Below are 21,923 nucleotides of genomic sequence, written 5' to 3' on the forward strand. Positions count from 1 at the left end.
TTATTTGATAACCACTGTCACTAACCCATACATATTCCACACATCAATCGATTATGTTTTTATTAAGAAAATATACACTGGTGTGACAATGTGAGTGAAGTAATACTAGCCCAGGTACAATATGACTGAGAGCTTATAATAGCCTTTAGCGTGAAACATATACAGTAAGCACCTACGTTTATCCTGAAAATCAATACAGTACGTCCTTAAATTGATAGTGGATGATAAGAGTCTGGTTTCACAGACAGGGCTTAAACTTAGCCAGTATTAGGCCTTAGTTAAGTTAAGACATTTAAGTAGGTTTTATAAACGTGCCTTAAAAAAAACATTACTGGTGTGCATCTTGAGACAAAACAATGACACTGACATATTTTAAGATTTTTCAGTGCAAGTTGCTTTCAGTTAAGACCAGCTCAAACATGCATTAGTCTGGGACTAGGCTAAAGCCTTGTCTGTGAAACCAGGCAAAAAATATTTTTTTGATTCAAAGTTAGAATCGGTCAATTATTCTATAAATATTCACATTTGTACGGTATAGTGACACAAGGCAGATTCAAGTGACCAAGGACAAGGATTATAATCAGCCACTGATGCCCTTTATAATTTGTATTTATTTTACAGTATGCTTAAACCATGACTAAGCGTTTCCTGTTAAAAGTACCGAAGGCATTGCATCTGCCTTGCAGAGTTCCCTGTAAATGATTGTGAAATTCAACTGCAGCCCTCACACATGAGGAGATGGAGTCAAGACGAGGCAGATTACATGCTAGCCTGCAGTTGCTCTAGCTTCTCTTGCAGTTCCTGGGCGCAGCCTGACAGGTTCATGTAGTGTAATGTTGAGTAGATATTCTCCAGCTTCGCTCCACTGCTCTGACTCCACAGACGTAACATCATGTACTGCTTTTCTAGATAGGATGGCCCTGCCTCCAGTTCGATTCGTTCCATCTGATCATCTGACACGGAAAGCAGTCGCAGAAATTCCTTCCAGCGTGTCACGGGAATCTCTCTTATGATGGTGTAGAGCACTGGTGCTGGCCAGGACTCCTTCTGCAACATCTGCATCACTGGGGAAATATATAGATATGGCCTTTAGATACAGAGGAGATGGATTAAACAGAGTCAAATGGTTTTAAGTGTAAAAGGTCAAGAAACCCCGAGCTGTCAGGTAAAATCTCCTGTTGACTGCTTTTGATATTTGAGTTGAAAATACTCTACTTTTTTCGTTCAAAATTAACTAATTTTAAATAACGAGTCAAAACATCATCAATTTAAAAGTCCTCTGGCAAAAAGAGAACGCATCAGAGCTTGTAATAAAACGAGAATCAACATTATTCATGATTCATGATCAAGCTTGGCTTTTCGGAGATTTGAAATGTTGTTGAAACAAATAGTCCATTACAAGCTAAGAATCGGTCTGGCAACAAGACAAACACTACAACAATATTACAGTAATATAGGCCTACTGAATTCCTCTGCAGGTCATTGTCACCACAATCCACTAAAGTCCATGAAATAGAGTCTAATGTACTGTGTTAATAATAATTTAAAAATAATAATTTTCCACAGGTGCTTTCCCTGTATTTTGAATTTTGTATTTATTGTGTAGTGTTTTAGGGTTAAATGAAATGTACGTTAACTTAACAGAAAATCCCCTGGCAGAAAATGACCAGTACCTTCTCTGTTTTTCTACGGATGCACAATAAATAAGCCATAGAAAAGCAAGTTGCGTTTTTATGAAACGAGAAAGAGCGAGTCCGCAGTGTGATACAAAAGACATGAAAGTAGCGCCGGATGAGTGGACTGATATACAGTGTTTTAGCAAATATCAGACCGTTGAATACTGCAATATACCAATCAGAATTAAGTATTCCAGAGAGCCGTGTAATAATAACTTTTAACCGCAAATTTAATATGCAGTTGTATCATTCAGTTGTTGTTTTTTTAATGTGTGCCTAGTAAATAAAAGAAAAAATATTAAGGCTGTTTAATGAGAACTAAAACAAAAATCCCTCCTTTTTTAATTCGTATCTACTGTATTTAATCATTCATTTTTAATGCCCTTTCAACATACAGTTGTGAGGCTCCTACCACACCGCCAAGGAAGCAACTAAAAAGTGTGCGAGCTATTAGAAATTACTATCTGATTAGACAGTTCTCAGAAGTTCTTTGACTTTGATTGTGATCACCTAGCCTCCAGGCTCAGCACATTTATCATACGCCTACCCGATTAGCAAAGGGATAAGACTGAAAGACTCGAAATGACCAGAAAAGCAATCACAAGATTCGAACGGTTTTAAAACATAGAGTACACCTAGGCTACACTTTATTAAGATTTGAAATATCTAAATTTTTTTTATATAATTACATTTTGGGTTTCCATTTGCTATCATCAGGGGTGCCATGATGCTCTGTAAGTCTCCACTGAAGACGCTGCGTGGGAAGCTGGTCACTGGTAAAGGTTTGATAGAGGTTTCATTGCAGGCTGAGGTATATCTTTCCTTTGAAGACAAACAAATGCTTATCAAGGTGATGACTGTCACTTGAACATGTCAGAGATCAACATTTTTTCCACCTTGTAATTTCATTGTGCATAACAGAAAAAATAAATAAATACAAACCATAGCTATGGGAATGTTGATTGCATCATTAGGTTGATCTGCTAAAACAAACACAAATCTTTGTCACTACATACATTTTCTGGAATATAACAACATACAGATCTTCTAAATCAATGTGCATTTCCTATTTTAAAAAAGAAATCTGTCTCAAATCACAAAATTAACAGAAACAAAACCAACGTCCATCCAAATTGAGTACATGTGAGCGTATATGAACCTGGTTGAATGTGAGCGTTTGGATGTTCACCAATATGGCAGGTTTTGGACTGGCAGCAAAGCCATTTCCATCTACAGAACCGGATGAGTAGAAGACAGAGAAGACCACCTAATAAGGCCACAATGATGAGAGACACCAGAAACAGCAGTTGAGGATCTCCTAAGATAACGGACAATTTATTTAAACACACAAAAAATAAGATTAGTATTTCTTACTTATAAGGTTTGCATAAATATTTCTAAGTGCATGTTAGGATGTTGTGATACCTTGTGTTTCAACTTTGGTACAGAAAGATTTACACGACTCGCTCTTGCAGCTAAACCTGAAACAAATTACATTAAGCAATATGACAATTAACATTTACGGTGCCTTAAATCACTTTCATGACAAATGTCTCCAAACTGTAGGTGCAACTTTAAAATAACTACCTATGTATTGACCACATAACATTTTTTACAAGCTTATAAAACAATTTATTCTATTCTTTGGTGAGGTGGAAACTGAAATAGTGATTTATTGCTAATATCATGGGTAAACAATAGAGACGTGCCCGAAGCCGAATACCTTATAATGGCTTCAAAACGAATAACGAATTCTACAGAATAATTAAAGGGATAGTTCACTTTGAAATAAAATTTTGGTATGTTTTAGCTTACCTCAAGGGCATCCAAGATGTAGGTGTCTTTTTTTCCGCAGTAGTTTCAATTTTGATATTTTTAGGTCAAACCGTTCTTGTCTGTCAGTCAAATAATGCAGGTCGATGGTCACCACCTCAAAGAGCTATAGAGATATATACACTAGATGTCGCCTTGGCTACGGTTTCGTTCCAATGAACTGCAGTCGCCAAGGCGACTTCTATTGTATATATCTATACCCGCCCGCGCTCTCAGATCACTTGGACGTGGCTGTGTACAAGAGGTAACAACGATATAAATACTGTTCGTTTTCTCACACAAACCGCTTGTTTCGTGTCTTAGGCCATCAATGTGTACTTACGATGGGGAATTGTTTAATTTGGACAATGGGTTATTGTTTTAATTTGGACTCTGTGCATGCTCTTGGAGGTGGTGACCATCGACCTGCATTATATGACTGACAGACAAGAACGGTTTGACCTAAAAATATCAAAATTGAAACTACTACGGAAAAAAAGACACCTACATCTTGGATGCCCTTGAGGTAAGCTAAAACATACCAACATTTTATTTCAAAGTGAACTATCCCTTTAAAACGATTATTCGGCAGACAGTTACTCCTCGTGTTTGCCGAATAACAGGTTAGCCAGAGGATAGCATAGCACAATATTATAGCTGCATAAACCTCTAAAATCACAACGTAATAATTAGTGTGTGAAGTGAATGAGTTACTATATGAATTGAAAAGCTTGGGACAGCAAATCTATATTCATTTTAAACGGCCTACTCATATCATTTGACGTACTTCCGGTTAAAGCCCCACTCACTTCTGGATTTATCCGAATACAGATATAGATACAAATAATTTTGAGACAGTTACCAATACAGATACTGGCTCCTCTCCATACCCTTAGTAAAGAGTCACAAATGCAGGAAATTCTGATGCTGATGTTAAACCTTATGCACAGGAAAACCACAACCCATTAACCTACATGCTAAAGCCTAGAATAATCAAACCAAAACTTTCAAAAATCCATATTATCCATAAATAGAGTAATTTACCAAAAATCCATCAAGATTTAAAGAAAGTACAGAAAAATGTGAATATTCAACCACATACTCTACACAGCTTTGGCATCGTCCACCATCCAGAAAATAGCCATTCCTACAGCCGACTGCTGTGGTTGCAGCAGTCGTTTGAGGGTTACATTTCTCTGTACAGTTCGAACCTGAGTGACAGATAAAAGGGGGAACAAAATATTTAGTCATAGTTTCCTGGCCACAAGATGTTCAGCATTTTTTTTAAATTACAATAGAAAGCATCATCTGTGTCCCTTGGTCAATAGTTTGTAAACTTCCTTTAGTAGTACTTACATTTACTGCAGTTTTGGCAATTCTGACAGGCTTTACAAAAACGATCTGATTTGTAATACCCAGGTTCACAAACGCAGACTCGGTCCTGTGTTGATGTGCAGGGGGTAAGCTCTACTTGATTAGCTGTAAAACCATGATTGTCAGAGGCTTACAGTATATCCAGATTTAAAAGTCATCCTGGTACAATTGCATAAATAACAAAGAGTGTATTCTAATATTTTACTTACCACCTTTATCACAACTGGAACAACTAAGGCAATAACTCCATTTATTTTTGCCGTCCATGAAACGATCATCCTCACATTTTACACAGACATTTTCTTTTTTGTAAAATCCTGCGAAATAATACGATAAAATACTTATTGCAGTTTCACTGTGGTTTTACTATTACATTTATTTTATCCAGTGCGAGGCTCTTCTGTTTACCTGCTGAACACCATCCATTTTCCATGGGTGGTACTGTTGTACTTTGGCATTGGCAGGCAATAAATAGTATAAATACCTGAAATAAAGACAATTAACTGCAATCAAATAAAAATAAAGAAAGAAAACCATTCCGGTTTAACAACCTGTCAATGCCTTCTGAACATTTGAAATACCATCATATTTAAATACCCAGCATCTGAATATCATATCTACCCGACATCATATATCTGAATAGATGTATTAAATCGGGGGTTTCAAATATTTGTAAATTTTCATATATACAAAGATACTTTTTTGTGAGAAATAGTGTGATAAAGACAACACTACATACATTGAAGTATCAACATGGTTTTTCCTGAAATAAAAGACAACTGTTGATATACACTAAGAGAACAGAGCTGTCAGATTAATGTGAGTACATAGCTCATATTATTCGAAGAATTTGATTTGAAATAATTGAGTTTATACTGTAATATCTGACTTGCTTCGGTATTTTAGCTAATTTTATTGAGATTAATTGTAATTAATGTCATGCTTTTCATTACATTATTAATCTCTTGACATAAACACATCCTTAGTTCACCCTCATGTTGTTCCAAACCTGTATGAGTTTCTTTCTTCTGTTGAACACAAAAGATATTTTAAAGAATGTTGATGATGAAACAGTTGATGGTTGCCACTGACTTCCATTTAATTTGTTTCCTACTACGGACGTCAATGGCTACCGTCAACTGTTTCATCATCAACATTCTTTAAAATATCTTATTTTGTGTTCAACAGAAGAAAGAAACTAAAACAGCTTTGGAACAACTTGAGGGTGAATAAGGGATGACAAAAATAAATACAGACAGAAAGATCTCTTCGAAGTTAGCCAAAAGCCCATTATAGCACAACATGTCTAAGGAAAAGCAATGCAGGTAAAAAATCAGGACTTACCAAATCAAAACACAGTGTCAACACAGTCATGATGAGATGTTCAGTTTCAGCTAAAGAGTCATGAATGACGAGTAATAGTATGATTTGAATTCATAGACTAACAAATTGATGAAAACATGTAATATTCCAACTCTGCTTCATGTCAGCATTTTTGGCATCCACCATCTGCCTCACTCTGACAGAGTATCTATGCAGACAGGAAAGTGAGTAACCAACCAAGAAAGCTTTATGTACAAGATCTAAGAGAGTGTGACAAATGAGAAACAGGAAAACACGTCACACCAATAACCTCAGCGTGGTACGGTTGAATATCAGATCGTTTGGTTAATAAACTTATTCCATGCATTCATTAATTTTATCATAAGCTATATCACATTCTATAACATAATAAAAATGTATGAAATTATGAATTACCAAATTATAGTTTGAATGGTGGGGTCCCAAGTTTGAATCTAATTTCGATTTGATATAGTAAAACTATGCTAGTTGGTTCTGTGTTTTCACTTCTAGGGGATACTCTCAATAGGGTTAAATGTCCTATACTGTAGCTAAGCAAAGAAGACAAATTGGTTATCTTGTATCTCTTAGTATGTAAACATGTTGTGGGCTAATTGCTTCTTGGTCTAGCTGGCTGTAGCTTGGTGTCTGCTTTAGGCCTAAAAGGTGCTTCATGTAATAACATTTAAATGTATACATTTATTATACAAACATTTATATAATCTTTTGATACAAATCTGTTGAATATATGATTCAATGACTCACCCACAAAGACAATTCACTTGTTGCCACCAACTGGGTGTAAAGTTCGAATAAACTTGCAGAGAGAAACCTCACCACCTCTCTAATGCCACAAGCGGAGTGATACAATCGGTGAAGAGGCTGAGGGAACGCCGTTCAGCCAATTAGATTCGAGAACTGGAACTAACTGTTGTACATTTTGCAAAAGATTTTACTAAGTCTAAATATTCAAACTTAATACATTAGTTTACACTGATAAAACTAAATTTAAGGTAGAAATAATTAAGGTAACAACTTCAGGTTACCAGTGTGATAAAAGGGAATACAATAACTTTGAAGTTTATGAATCACCACTTGTGGGTTTGAACTTTGTGATGTACAGATTATTACTGTACTGAACAACCACCAACACACAAATGCCTGTAGGCATGACTGAATGTCAATGAGAATACATTTCATCTGATGGTCTTTCTGTGTTTTTTAGTAGGGCTTGTAAAAACTTTTTTTTATATATTTTTTTTAATATTGTAGTATTTAGGTAACTGTCTATTTCAAGACACATAACAGCTTAAAAAAAATCACGAGTAATCACGGTAATATTGATGTATTTTATGTCATAGAATAAAACTTGAAAGTGTCTTGAGCTTGTTTCGACAAGTTAAATGGCTTTATTTAAGCCATTTAATCGAAATAAAAAATAAATCAAATAAAAAAACATTGACTTTGGGGCGATGGAATCGAAAGTGCTAAAATGCTAACTCGTTTCTACGTTTTGGCCCAAAAAAAAGTGATGTCATACCTGCACCACTCTATTTCAACAGTTCACAGAAAACGCTTACTGCACCTTTAAATTTACCAAACAACCACAGACTACCAAACTAGCTACTACAACATAAATAAAACCAATCTGGGTTAACTTGCTAATTAAAATGCCTTTAAGTTAAAAAATATTATTTTCTATATGGAACTACAGACCTAAGTATAGGAAATCTGGTTACTATAGTCAATTTTGCATGGGAAAGTCTCAATTCTGTGTCTTAAATGCCTCCCTTCTTTCATTAATAGAAGCAGCTGCGCAGAGCTAAAACAGATAGAGATGCCTGAACAACTGCTTTAGCCTAAAAAGCAATGATCAGTAGGAAGCAAAACAAGCCTCAGATGAAGGCGACCAGCTAAAATGAGAGATTTTAGTGAACAGCACCCAGAAGTGAACAGACTGACCCGGAAGCTGTGCTGTCTGGAGGCGCATAGAGAACATCCAGCCTCTTCACTGCTTTATTAAAGCCTCTCCTGCGAGAAAAAAACAAAACACTCTGACTGATCGATATAAAAGGTTTGTGCACTCATATCGTCTTTTTCTTTTTGCCCACACTGAGCAATCGTGCACATTACTGCATTGTACGAGAGATAAGTGTTCGACGGGAGCGATTTATCGCCTTTGATCTACCACAGGTTGCACAAAGCGGAATATAACATTATAAATGGCATTATCTAAATGCATTGTACATGCATGTACTTATGTTTTAAATGTGCATTCGCTATAGCGCTGTTATAAAGCGATCGGGACGGCAGATGTTGTAAAAAATGACACAGCCGCGCGCAGCGTTTCGCCAATTGTAAGACATTTTTGCACGGCATGATCGTCGGAAGTGTCAGTTTTTTTTTCAAGGGGGCCGGGCAATTCAAAGGTGCTATTCTTCGTAAACAAACACACACACACACACACATATAACCACAAACATCTCGTTGATCGAGCGGTTCCTCCCTGAAAAAAATGGCCCGACTTGAGTGTGAATTTTTAGGCTCTGCAGAATATGGCGTCCTTATGAAAATATAACAGGCTGCCATTTTTGTTTTTTTTCTTTTGTCTGAAATGTTTTTTGGTGAAATTGTGCAGGAATTAGTCCGAGGCTCTTGGTGATCAGTAGATACCGAGATAAGCATGTTGTGCAGCTGCTGTATGGGGAATCAAATCACAAAAGTTTTGTGACTGTGGTTTTCCTCTAAAGAGGCGTCAGGATTTGTTTTCTACTTTATACTGATCTGTTGAATTCTGTCACTTCTTTAAAATAGTTTTGATTATGCTTTCAAAACAAAAATTCAGATGTTTGCCAGGATGTTTACTCATAAGAGTTGAACTCGAGTCAGATTATGAGTCACATGTGAAATATTACAGTTCTTGACACTTCACTTGAGCTGATGATGACTCAAATAATTTATCAAATAAAAATAAAAACACTATGTTAACCATCAAGGTCAGAAATGGGTAAAAAAATTACTGATATTTTAAATAGTCGTCGAATGTGAAGCAAATGTTGTTTTATTTCACTTTATAGGTAATTGAGTGTTTATTTAAGTTACGATTCTTGAGGGTTATTGAAATTGCCCCTTAAGAAAAAAGTTAATTCTGACACTATTAATAATAGGTTCTAACAAAATATCTGTTTCTACAGTTATTGTACTTGGCTATTAATCCACCAAAGTCATTCAAAAAAAAAAAAAAAAAACTGATTAATGACAAGAAAGCTTCTCACATTAGAAAATCCCAAATCAATTTATTTTGGTTTTACAGTAGTAACAACTCAAGTAATTACAGTGTGAATTTATGTACAGGAAACTTTTTGGCAAAGCATTACAGGAAGAGTTAACACCAAAACAGAGCTTATGTCATAATTTACTCACCCTCATCCCGTTCCAAACCACTATAACTGACTTTTATCTGCGGAACACAAAAGGCAGAATGACAGCCTCAGTCACCATTCACTTTCATTATAAGGAAAAAATACATTTAAAAATAAGAAAGACGTGCAAGATTTGAATGACATGACAATGAGGACAGAATTGTTATTTTCATCAATTTGTGAACAACTGAAACAAGCATGCAAGCATTCAATAAATCATCTGACTGAAAACAATAAAAACCTTAAGTAAAGACCTGAGATTTTGGGATTATATTTTTTAAATGTACTTTATATTATAGATATTGCACTGGTATGTATTGTTTTTAATTAAATTACTAAAAAGCAAAACTAAAAAAAACGTGATTTATTTACATCTCATTGGTAAGAAATTGACTTAATTCCTAACTAGACTCAATTTGTCTTATTAACACTGAGATTTAGTTGAGAAATATGTTTCTGAAAGCTTTGAGGCTGATGTGTGATTTTAACCTGTGATTTGACCCTCACTCTGTTTTATTAGAAGGATGGCAGAGCCTCGATTCAATAATCCATATTTCTGGCCACCACCTCCATCTATGCCTGGTCAAGTGAGTATTGTGTTTTTTAAGAGTTGTGTTTTTTTAGTATAGAGTGGTTACTTGGACTGTTAGTCATACTGTACCTTTCATTACAGAGCGAAACTGTGGCATTTGAATGTTAGAAAGCATGACAATAGGCATTTTTGCAAATCTGTACATAACAATGTGGTTTGCCAAATCATGCACCGAAACCTAGATAAAAGTTCCCCCCTATGATGTCCCCTGTCAAACTTACCTGATGACTTTTTACAGTTGGATAACCTGGTTCTTATCGACAAGATCAAAGAGCAACTGATGGCAGAAAAGATTAGACCTTCGCATTTGCCGCCCACCACTGTTCCCTCTCAGCAGACCCTGCTGGTGGCCTCTCCACCTACAGATGTTGGGCAACATTTAATGTCTCTCCCCAAGCTGCAGCAGGCCCACAATTCCTCTCAGCCTGACATCGCCCTGCACGCCCGCCCAGCATCAAGCACCATTGCAGGTACCGATAGCATTTCACAAGTTCACATGTTCACACTTCATCATTATGTATTGTACATTTTAGTATTGTGGATGTAGAAATCTTTTATGTGGGTCAACAATGTGATGCATTTTTATTATCATATCTATTAGAGCTGCACGATTAATCATAAAAAGATTGCAATCTCAATTCAAACACCGACACAATGCTATACCTAAATGACAACGAATAATTTGACGCTTAAAAATAATGTTTTAATTACATTATGCCAGTAGGTGGCGACAAGTGACTGTTAAAAATGTATTTGTCATTGAATCATTCATTCAATAGATTCGTTCAAAAATGCTGATTCATCCAGTAATGAAGTCTTTTATGAGTCATATTTTTTTTAATTCATTCAGATTAATTAAATATACTGCAGGAATTAAGATTTTGTCTGAACCTCTAGTAAATTACATGTTTTTTGTTTAGTTGTCTTTTTTATTTATTTATTTATTTATTTATACACTTTAAAACATTACAAAAAAAAACTAAAAATTTTTTAGTTGTCTATTTAGAATCGTGGGAGAATCGTGATCTCTATGAACAAGATTGTTAATCAATTTATCCAGAATCGTGCAGCTCTACTATGTATTAATTTAAAAATTCACATACTGTATGTCATTATTTTTTACACCTCTTCTATGATGTGAATGTTTAAGTTTCTAAATGAAAATACATTTTTATTTTATTTTTATCAGGGCATAAAGTAAAAATGGTGGTGATACAACTGTCCTGAAATCATAAGGGAAAAAATGACTCATTAAAATCATTTATATTTAAAAAAAGAAAATCTTAAGTTGAGTGATGTAAAAATATATAATATAATAGATAATTAATTATTATATATTACTACTACTATTATTATTATTAAAGGATAATAATTTAACTAAACTGCTTCACTAATATTTTATTAATATTTGCTTATTATTATTTTATAAAGTCATTGGTGGTCCAACCAATATGCAGAACAAAGCATCATAGTCATTTAGTGAAACTCCCCAAAATCATAATGACATTTTTGAATTAAGAATGGTTACACCACACAATCATTTTTATACTTATGTACATGATATATTTATACTATCAATAAATTTAACTTATCAAAACCATGTGAAACCAGCATAAATGCAAAGTGGACATTTATAAGAATTTGGGACATGTTTTCCATGGACACTCTTGTAAGTCATTGACCCTGTAGTGACATCCGTGCTATTTTCTTTCATAATTTCAGAGCTGAATATTGATGACAAGTCTGCGGTGAAGGCAAAAGGATTATGGGAAGACTGGCATATGCGACAAGCAGTGGACCAAGCCTCCAGAGCAAACCATCGCTCAGGTGGTAGACACAAAAGTCATATTAAGTTTCTATTTGCCACATACAAGTTATTAACCTTCTTTTTGATTTTCAAAACCAGGTCTCATGCTGTCCTCGCGCATTGAAAGCCACAACACCTCTGAGGCTATAACTCCCACCACCCCGACATCTAGCAGTCAGAACCGTTTAGGCGGAGCACCTTCCTTAAACACCATTTCCGGCCTGGCCAGCGGTCCTGGCATGGATCACATGAAAAGTGCAGGTCTGATAGGGATGCTGGGACCACAGCCCAAAGCTCCACGGGGCCGCAAGAAGATTAAAGCAGAGAACAACACGGGCCCCTTGCTGGTGTTGCCCTACCCGCTTCTGGCCTCAGGCCCTGACCAGGCGGTTACCATCGCCAAAGAAGGAAAAACATACAGGTCACTGTCAATAATAAATCATATCATTTGCGACCTGCAATACATCTCATATTACACACAAACTTTAATTTCAGTAATTAATTATTTCATTTTTGCATTTCAAACAGGTGTAAAGTGTGTCCACTCACTTTCTTCAACAAGTCAGAGATGCAGATTCATTCCAAGTCCCACACGGAGGCCAAACCCCACAAGTGCCCTCACTGTTCAAAGTCCTTCGCCAACGCCTCATACCTAGCACAGCACTTACGGATTCACTTAGGCATTAAGCCCTACCACTGCTCCTATTGTGAGAACTCTTTCCGCCAGCTATCACACCTCCAACAGCACACCAGGTCCGCAAAACTCACAGCCTGTAGTGCACGGGCAACTGAAAACTATACAAAACCAGTTTAGTGTGTTAATATATCTCTCTTTGCTTTTAAGGATTCATACTGGTGACAGACCATATAAATGTGCCCAACCTGGATGCGAAAAGGCATTCACACAACTCTCAAACCTACAGGTGAGGACAGCTTCAAGATAAAAGCTGGATTAAAAGTACATTCTATATATATATATATATATTAGTGCTGGGCAAAGATTAATCGCGATTAATCGCATCCAAAATAAAAGTATGTGTTTGCATAATATATGTGTGTGTACGGTGTATAATTATTTTGTATATATAAATACACACATATGCATGTATTTATTTAAGAAATATTTGCATGTATATACATTTATACATAATTTATATTATATATAAATATAAATAATTTATATATAAATTAAAAAAATCTTAAATATATACATGCATATGTGTGTATTTATATATACAAAATAATTATACACAGTACACACACATATATTATGCAAACACAAACTTTTATTTTGGATGCGATTAATCACGATTAATCTTTGCCCAGCACTAATATATATATATATAAATAACAATATATTTTTTATATATTTAATCATTTTATAAAGGGCACAAATAATTATAAAAAGTGACAGGACATGCTTTTTCTCTCTCTCTCTCTCTCTCTATATATATATATCTATATCATATTATATTATATTATATTATATTATATTAATATATTTCAAATTAAGGAATGTTCTTTTGAACTTTCCATTCATCAAAGAATACCGAACAAAAATGTATCATAGTTTCGCCAAAAATATTAAGCAGTACAATGGTTATCAAGCTTGATGTTAATAAGAAATATATCTTGAGCAGCAAATCAGCATTAGAATGATTTCTGAAGACTGCTTTTATTAATCATTAATTAATCAATATTTATATGTATAAATTATTGCACTATTAATGAATACATATTTATAAAACATTGTATTAATTAATACATAAATTAATATTTCACATTGCTGTTTTTACCAAACTCAAATAAATCAAATCGTATAATATGTAATTGTCAATATTTTATATTACCGTCAACGTGTTTAATGTTTTTCCTTATTTCTTTTCCTGTTCAGTCTCACCAGAGACAACATAACAAAGACAAGCCATACAAATGTCCAAACTGCTACCGAGCCTACACAGACTCGGCCTCCTTGCAGATCCATCTCTCCGCACATGCCATCAAGAACGCTAAATCGTACTGTTGCAGCATGTGTGGCCGCGCATACACCTCAGTGAGTACCGATCCTCCTCAACGTATGGGAAAACACCTCTCTCGTCATATTATAAAACCGTCTTCTGTTTTTCAGGAAACCTACCTTATGAAGCACATGTCCAAACACACCGTGGTGGAGCATCTCGTCAGCCACCATTCCCCACAGAGAACAGAATCTCCCAGCATCCCCATACGCATTTCACTTATTTGAGCTTCCCCTCCCTCACGTTTCTCTTCCATGAAAAGGTATTTTGTTCGCCGCGATGGTCTTCCGTTGAGAAAAAAGAAGAATGTGATAAGAGACCTCGGAGGACATTTGAGTCTGATATTGTCTTTACCCCTTTTAGCTCTTAGTGATATTAAGCCTCTAGGCCACAGACTCAACAAATGCTGTCTGAACTGAATTGGTTCAATTCAACTACAGACACCAGTCAAAAAGGATTTGATTGATTATTCCAAAAACAGAATGTCACAGTTGTGATCACTTTTACATTTTGTTTCAAAGGTGTGTAAGGGAGACTTCCAAAGATACTCTTTAAGCACTTTTTCAGCCTCGTGGTTTCGCTCAAAGGAAAATGAATCTTTTTAGAATGGGAGCAGCTTCTCGCTTTGGGCAGCTATGAGAGTTCGAGCTTAGTTTTAGAAAGTCGGAGGGATTTTGTTGGTTTCCGTCTCCACTTCTACTCCTTATCGTTTTTTTTTAACAGGATATTGTGTTGTTTTACTGTGGATGTGACACTTCTTCCACTTTAAGCTTGTATTATCCTTTTATAAGGGGTATTGGGTCATGGTTGAGATATGAAAAGTGATGTTTGAGTTCTGTATGCCGTGAGGTGGCAGAGTTGAGGTCCATTTTTTTGTGGATTTTTATGAGTATGGTTAGTGCCCCAGTATTTTTACACTGGCAAAAGAGACCCAAATAAGGAATTGTAAAAAATAATAACTCCCCGAGACGATTCGTTTACATAAAAGAGGGTCAATAAGATATGACGCTCTCTAAAATAACGGCTTGTGTTGTTTGCATCATAGATGTTTTACTAGTTTCACTTTTTCAGACAAGGCCTTTTTTTTGTGTGCAATGCAAATGCCATCATTTCCAATCACAGTATTTTGAAGAAAAAGTGTCCTTTTTTTCCATTTTTGAATTAAATGCATCATGACAATGTCCATTAAATGGGGTTTTGTTGTGATGTAACAGAAGAAGTGTCACATGGGATCAGTGGTGTTAACTGAATTACACATTTAGGGTGTAGCTGGCCCTCTAAACTCCGTTAAGTGTTTATTCCCTCTATTCTTCCCGAGACAAGTGATACAAAAGCACCTTGAGACATTAACTTACACCGATGGATAGCTGAAAGTTTTCATTCGTTTTTAGATGATATAATCTAATTGCAGTGACCTATTTTGAAATGTTTTTATTGGTCAAATTGGAAGTTTGTACACCAAAAACATCAGTAATGCTGTTTAAAGTCAAAAATCTCATTTTGAATGTAGTCGTGTTCATTTCCACCAGTGCATTTCTGTTACATAAGTTCATCCAAAACTAATAACTGTTAATCTGGTATGTTTATCTTTCTTTTTTTTTTCTTTGACAAGCAAAACCAGCAAACAAGCTGATAAAACATGTTTTTAACAGAGTGGGCAGCAGTCTAAAAGCACACTTGGTCTATTAAATTATTCTCGCCAAATTTGTTCATATGTGATCATACTTAGCGTATGTGATGTATGCGATGTCAACATGCCACAACACTGCAGCTCTACAACATTAATTTACTTTTGTGGTCATTCATACCAGTCATTTGTTAAGCTTATTGTGTTCAATTCATGTATATTTAGTTTTTTTTTTTTTTTCTGTTTGCAAAGGACCAAGTTGTTGCTCTCAAATGCTCTCAAATTCCCCCAAATATATATAATATTGATTTATATAAACAGTATGTGTGATTTATTACACAGTAATGGCTTACTGGGTCAAACCAGATTTTTGTTCTTTAATATTTGGGAATGTGACCAATATCGCCATTTTAGATAACAGCAATTTGATGAGGATCTACTTCTTGGTGCTTTCTACAAAACCTCAGCTCATTGCCAGGAATCGGTTATTACATTAAAGTATAATCCTGGCTTTTTCAGCCTCAAATCCACTTTAAATCAGTAAGACGTGTACATTTACTATAAAATATACCCTGTATTCATTAATAGTGCAAATTGCAAGGTTTAGATACTGTACTTTGTTCATTTTTGTATCTGTTTAGTATATTTAAACTTATTAATATTTGTTTTTTCTGTAAGTACTGATCATTGTTTTTATAGGTATCCTTGTCATTTTTACATGTACGCCTTAATTTTATCATCGTTGAAAGACCGGTTTCTTTCTCTTTCTTCCTCCATGTCGATGTTTTTCAGTTTTTTTCTTAAGCCTTTTTTCCGCATGGAACACCGTAATCGTTATTAATGAACTGTTAACATGTATTATGTAAGACATTGTTACATATGTTCTGAAATATTTCACGTTTTCCTTTGTCTTGCATTGTGGTTCCATATAATGATTTTGTTTAATATGCACAGACATGACTGATAGGTGAATTAAGAAAATATCAATGTCAAGAACACTTTGTATCTCTATCTTGTTTATTAAATTCAGACTGTTACACCTGAGCCTTTGTATTTTTTTTAAGACACATTGGAGTAAAAAAAATCAGTTGTGATCTTGTTTAGGATTTTAGATTGAACCTTGATTGCGTTTTGTCTTTAGATCTAAGACCTTACTTTGATGGCAATACCAAATGATTTTCAGGGACTCTTGAGTGTGAAAATACAGAGGATGAAAACATACAGAAAGTACGATTTTTTTCTTTTGAAGGATGGCATGACTATTTTATCTGAGTTATATAAAAGTAAAAGTATAAAAAAGATTAAAGAATTGGAAAATGTGGCAACACTTGTATACTGTTTTGTATTTACACACCTATTTTTGGGATAACATACCTACATAAACATTTATCAGTGTTGGGTAAAGTAATTTTTAAAAGTAATACGTTACAATATTGACTTACTCCCCCAAAAAGTAACTAATTGCATCACTACTTTACTTTGTCTCACCTGGGGCCTCACCTGTTTCAGTTTAGTTTCCGCCAACCCTGGGTTTTAGGTACTATGAAAGTAGCTTGGCTTTAATCGGTGTTCGTTGCCATGGTATCTTACGCTGCACGGCTAACCTGCTCCGGGGCAGGTTATGTTCTGGATTCAAGATCTCAGACTGAAGTTTGACCAATCAGCTGAGAGCAAAGAAACATATAGGTGACGTAACTTATTCCCAGTGTCTGTTGCAATAGCTTGGACATCTCAGCGCAAATTGTTATACGAGCACTTCGTAAAGAAAAAGTTTTTAGCATGACAAAATCCCCTTGCCTTTCCTGATAGTTATTTGTATGAAAGATACAGATTTTCCACGGAAGCAATGTATTATCTTTGCGAACTTCTTGAGCCGCACATAAAGAATTTAACACGTCGAATTCATACTGTACCGCAAATATTGCGTTGCGTTTTTTTTGCAAGTGGTACATTCTTGCACGGTGGGTGACGCACAGAAGCTCGGGGAAAACACGGTTTGTCAAACCATTGGCAAGGTCGCTCTGCAGGAGTAGGCTACATGAATAGTGTTCCCCGGACATTTATCGACCATGTCCATAAAAGAGGGCTTTTATAAAATTGCCAGTAAGATATATTGATAGGGTGACATCACATGAACACTTTTTTTTTTTCAAAAAGCAAATTTCACAAATGTACTATACAATACATGTTAAGAATTATTTTAAATATTTTTTTATTATTCTGTTAATCTTATGATAGGATTCCCTAGAGTCATTGCAATATGCAGTCTATTGCTCCAATCTCCACTGCTCTAGGGGAACATGAGGCAGATTATGTTAATAGTAAGTCCTATCACAGCCTTAATGTTCAGGTAGAGATGATGTGAATATGTGAGATGAATCTTTAAATGAATAGTAACATTAACAGATATAACAATGATCTACTAAACATTTCATCTGCAGACGACTTGTGGTCGTGAACGTATGATCACAAGTTTGGATGGTAAATGGCCTGGCTCCAGTGCTTGACTCACAAATTTCTGTGAGTCTGTGTTGTATCAGCGCTTTGAGGAAAGCCAGTTAAATTTGGTACAGTACAAAACACTGTTAATTTGAACTGAGATAGAAAAACCTACACAATAACCCCCTATCATGACCCTCAGAAAGGGCCACAGCACAGCTTCAATGTGGCCCTCAGTAAAACCAGAGTGAAGATAGAGATGACCTCTGGCATCCTAAAGGCACATTTCAACTGTTCGGCGCTTCAGAGTCACCAGAGCGGACCACCCAGCTGGTGCAGATGTAGATGCAATCACCATACAGTATTACACTTAATAAAAGCACATTGAAACTGAAGATAGGTCTCAAACTGTTTTATTGTTTTGTGGGATGGGAGGGAGAAAGAGAGCAAGAGAAAGTTGCATTAATAAATATTTATACTAAAGTGTTACTTGGTTAAATAAGTTCACATACTGAGATCAGTTTTATCCAGCTGTTTGATCTTTTTTGGAGCCTCCTCAGCTCACAGTCCATCTCCTTTAGTGAACAGTAGTTCAAGTCTCCTTTAGTGTGCAGTCTAGTTCAAGTCTCCTTTAGTGAACAGTAGTTCAAGTCTCCTTTAGTGTGCAGTCTAGTTCAAGTCTCCTTTAGTGTGCAGTCTAGTTCAAGTCTCCTTTAGTGAACAGTAGTTCAAGTCTCCTTTAGTGTGCAGTCTAGTTCAAGTCTCCTTTAGTGAACAGTCTAGTTCAAGTCTCCTTTAGTGAACAGTAGTTCAAGTCTCCTTTAGTGTGCAGTCTAGTTCAAGTCTCCTTTAGTGAACAGTAGTTCAAGTCTCCTTTAGTGTGCAGTCTAGTTCAAGTCTCCTTTAGTGTGCAGTCTAGTTCAAGTCTCCTTTAGTGAACAGTAGTTCAAGTCTCCTTTAGTGTGCAGTCTAGTTCAAGTCTCCTTTAGTGAACAGTCTAGTTCAAGTCTCCTTTAGTGAACAGTAGTTCAAGTCTCCTTTAGTGTGCAGTCTAGTTCAAGTCTCCTTTAGTGTGCAGTCTAGTTCAAGTCTCCTTTAGTGAACAGTCTAGTTCAAGTCTCCTTTAGTGAACAGTAGTTCAAGTCTCCTTTAGTGTGCAGTCTAGTTCAAGTCTCCTTTAGTGAACAGTAGTTCAAGTCTCCTTTAGTGTGCAGTCTAGTTCAAGTCTCCTTTAGTGTGCAGTCTAGTTCAAGTCTCCTTTAGTGAACAGTAGTTCAAGTCTCCTTTAGTGTGCAGTCTAGTTCAAGTCTCCTTTAGTGAACAGTCTAGTTCAAGTCTCCTTTAGTGAACAGTAGTTCAAGTCTCCTTTAGTGTGCAGTCTAGTTCAAGTCTCCTTTAGTGTGCAGTCTAGTTCAAGTCTCCTTTAGTGAACAGTCTAGTTCAAGACTCCTTTAGTGAACAGTCTAGTTCAAGACTCCTTTAGTGAACAGTCTAGTTCAAGTCTCCTTTAGTGAACAGTAGTTCAAGTCTCCTTTAGTGTGCAGTCTAGTTCAAGTCTCCTTTAGTGAACAGTCTAGTTCAAGACTCCTTTAGTGAACAGTCTAGTTCAAGACTCCTTTAGTGAACAGTCTAGTTCAAGTCTCCTTTAGTGAACAGTAGTTCAAGTCTCCTTTAGTGTGCAGTCTAGTTCAAGTCTCCTTTAGTGTGCAGTCTAGTTCAAGACTCCTTTAGTGAACAGTCTAGTTCAAGTCTCCTTTAGTGTGCAGTCTAGTTCAAGTCTCCTTTAGTGAACAGTCTAGTTCAAGACTCCTTTAGTGAGCAGTCTAGTTCAAGTCTCCTTTAGTGAGCAGTCTAGTTCAAGACTCCTTTTGTACAGGGCCCTGACTGAGTCTGTTTCCACCTGAAACATAATTCCACCACAAACATGATCATTACAAGTTTTCTGGAGGCTCATCAAATCACAAAAAGTTCCTTGACTTCCTACAAACACAGGACTGACTGTAATTTATGTCAAGGGTTTTATATCCTTACCTTGTTCACATTTCTTCTGAAGGCCATTGAGGTAGAGGCCTCAGTTACTGGGGCAGGTTGTGAAAAATCCTACAATAAAAGAGATGTGTAAGGGCCAGTCCCTTTTTTATGCCACACATTCAAATGTTTGCCATAATAAAAAGCCCAGTGCATTCACATCAGCAACTGTCTGAGAACACACAGACAGAGTGTCTTCATTTCCTCCACCCTAATAAATAAAACTGGCTAATGTAAAGCATAACTGTTGTAAAGCAGGTTATGATTGGTGTTCTGTCTGGTGCACACTGACCTCTGTGTGGGAGACATGTATGTGTGCTGTGTATGTGTGCTGGCTTCAACAGGGACACTGTATTTCCCTTTACTGCAGAACATACAGTCAGCCATATTTAAAACTTAAAAAAAGTAGTAATGTATTGCACACGTACCCAGTGTTACTTGCTTAGAGGAGCCAGCACCAGGGTCAGATTGTACAGCACCTGTAATCCCATCCATAATCGGCCGTCCCTTATTGCCTACTCAGAGCCAACTCCTCCGCCACAGTGTATTCTGGTTTTCTGAATTTAACTCTTTATTTCTGTTTGCTGCAAACAAGTGTTTGTGATAAAATGTTCACAAAAGTAAAAAGGTTGTGGTAAATACTCACCACTTTAAATTATATTTTTATATTTTGTCTTTATCTGCTGACAAGAACATTTGGAGTTGGGGTTGCATCAAAAATCAATGAATATTGAATATGAACAATGAATAATATAATCTTTCTTAGTAGCCTACATACATGCACATTTTTTATATATTATAAAAATAGGCTATAGGCTATATTACACATAATATAGGCTATACATACTTATTGTATGTGTATTTATGTAATACATAATTTTACATAAATATAGAACGTATTTGTTTAACTTACACATTAACAATCAGCAATCTTTCTCCAACAGTCTTCTCTTGCTTTGGCAGCAGAGACTGTATTGTTTCGAGCTTGAAATACATATTTAAATTAATCGTAATTCTGAATGATTATCTCTTGCTCCTCCGCGGAAAAATATATCGCTCTCGCTCTACCCGCGATTGGTTGTTCAGTGTCGACGTCACTCTTTTATGTGCACGCGCGCGTGGAGTAATCATAGCTTAAGGATCAAAGCCTGAGTTGACAGAGAAAGTTGATGAGCTGCATCATGGTACCAATAAAGCCTGATTGCATCGGTTTGGTTTTGTCAACTCAAAACTAATCCTGTAACCTCGAGTTTGTTCAGCTACCTTCATGGTACAGGCCCCTGGGCTGGGCTTGCTCGTTTATTTTTTAATAACAAAACATACAAAAGTTCTATTTTTGGCAAATGTAAAGGGCTTTTCACAGCGAAAGTGAAACTAATAAGCTTCAGGCTGAAGAAAATGCAAAATCACATCTGTACAGTAGGTAGATGGCGGAGCTCAAACAGACCTTTCGCAGAAGAATTTCGCTCACAGAAGAAGAAAGTTCAACACTTCAGCAATAAAAAACAAATGTGATGTTTAACTAAAGCCATTTTTGCTTATTCGTATGGTTGAAGGGGTCAGACATTTTGGTAAAATGCGTTCCTTGACTAGTTACTTGGAAAAGTAATCTGATTACGTAACTTGAGTTACTTGTAATGTGTTACCCCAACACTGATCATGTTGCCAATAATTTAATTTGGGTGTTGCTTTGAGAACAATAAGTTCAGTAAAAGACTGTGTTGTTTGCTAATAGTAGTATGAAGTAATAATTTGATCTCAGATTGACGTAACCAATCAAACAGGCA

At 35.9% G+C, this 21,923-nt stretch overlaps 2 protein-coding genes across 5 annotated transcripts; one reads left to right on the top strand and one right to left on the bottom strand.

The window, feature by feature from the left end:
* Positions 1-43: 43 nt before the first annotated feature.
* LOC309480756 (tumor necrosis factor receptor superfamily member 1A) lies at positions 44-7,090 on the bottom strand. 4 transcript variants are annotated; one of them, XM_082145347.1, is made up of 11 exons: positions 6,969-7,090; positions 6,207-6,445; positions 5,271-5,346; positions 5,072-5,179; positions 4,845-4,967; positions 4,591-4,699; positions 3,102-3,157; positions 2,836-2,994; positions 2,619-2,659; positions 2,366-2,498; positions 44-1,064 (listed from the first exon to the last, which is right to left on the bottom strand). In XM_082145347.1, exons 2-11 carry the CDS (start codon positions 6,234-6,236, stop codon positions 760-762), a joined length of 1,140 nt encoding a protein of 379 aa, XP_082001473.1. In that variant the 5' UTR covers positions 6,237-6,445; positions 6,969-7,090; the 3' UTR covers positions 44-759. The 4 variants fall into 4 exon arrangements, with proteins under 4 accessions (XP_082001473.1, XP_082001476.1, XP_082001475.1 ...); XM_082145350.1 differs by lacking the exon at positions 6,969-7,090 and having other exon boundaries at positions 2,619-2,656; positions 2,836-2,943; positions 6,207-6,461; XM_082145349.1 differs by lacking the exon at positions 6,969-7,090 and having other exon boundaries at positions 2,836-2,943; positions 6,207-6,447.
* Positions 7,091-8,157: 1,067 nt separating this feature from the next.
* znf362b (zinc finger protein 362b) lies at positions 8,158-16,713 on the top strand. Its single transcript, XM_082145345.1, has 9 exons — positions 8,158-8,277; positions 10,146-10,212; positions 10,456-10,687; positions 11,940-12,044; positions 12,124-12,445; positions 12,553-12,777; positions 12,869-12,947; positions 13,919-14,077; positions 14,153-16,713. The coding sequence occupies exons 2-9, from the start codon at positions 10,150-10,152 to the stop codon at positions 14,267-14,269; spliced, it is 1,302 nt and encodes a 433-aa protein (XP_082001471.1). The 5' UTR covers positions 8,158-8,277; positions 10,146-10,149; the 3' UTR covers positions 14,270-16,713.
* Positions 16,714-21,923: the final 5,210 nt, after the last annotated feature.

This window comes from Leuciscus leuciscus (genome assembly GCF_965113295.1).
Source record: "Leuciscus leuciscus genome assembly, chromosome: 18".
In the NCBI taxonomy this organism is placed as follows: domain Eukaryota; kingdom Metazoa; phylum Chordata; class Actinopteri; order Cypriniformes; family Leuciscidae; genus Leuciscus; species Leuciscus leuciscus.

What these genes read in the sequence shown, in the direction of transcription:
- znf362b (XM_082145345.1), top strand. Translation starts at nt 10,150, where the DNA reads ATGGCAGAGCCTCGATTCAATAATCCATATTTCTGGCCACCACCTCCA. An exon ending in CTCCATCTATGCCTGGTCAA is followed by an intron (nt 10,213 to 10,455) that starts GTGAGTATTGTG and finishes GACTTTTTACAG; the next exon opens with TTGGATAACCTGGTTCTTAT. An exon ending in GTGGCCGCGCATACACCTCA is followed by an intron (nt 14,078 to 14,152) that starts GTGAGTACCGAT and finishes TCTGTTTTTCAG; the next exon opens with GAAACCTACCTTATGAAGCA.
- LOC309480756 (XM_082145347.1), bottom strand. Translation starts at nt 6,236, where the DNA reads ATGACTGTGTTGACACTGTGTTTTGATTTG. An exon ending in TTCCAGTTGTGATAAAGGTG is followed by an intron (nt 4,968 to 5,071) that starts GTAAGTAAAATA and finishes ATGGTTTTACAG; the next exon opens with CTAATCAAGTAGAGCTTACC. An exon ending in CGATGCCAAAGCTGTGTAGA is followed by an intron (nt 3,158 to 4,590) that starts GTATGTGGTTGA and finishes AATTTGTTTCAG; the next exon opens with GTTTAGCTGCAAGAGCGAGT.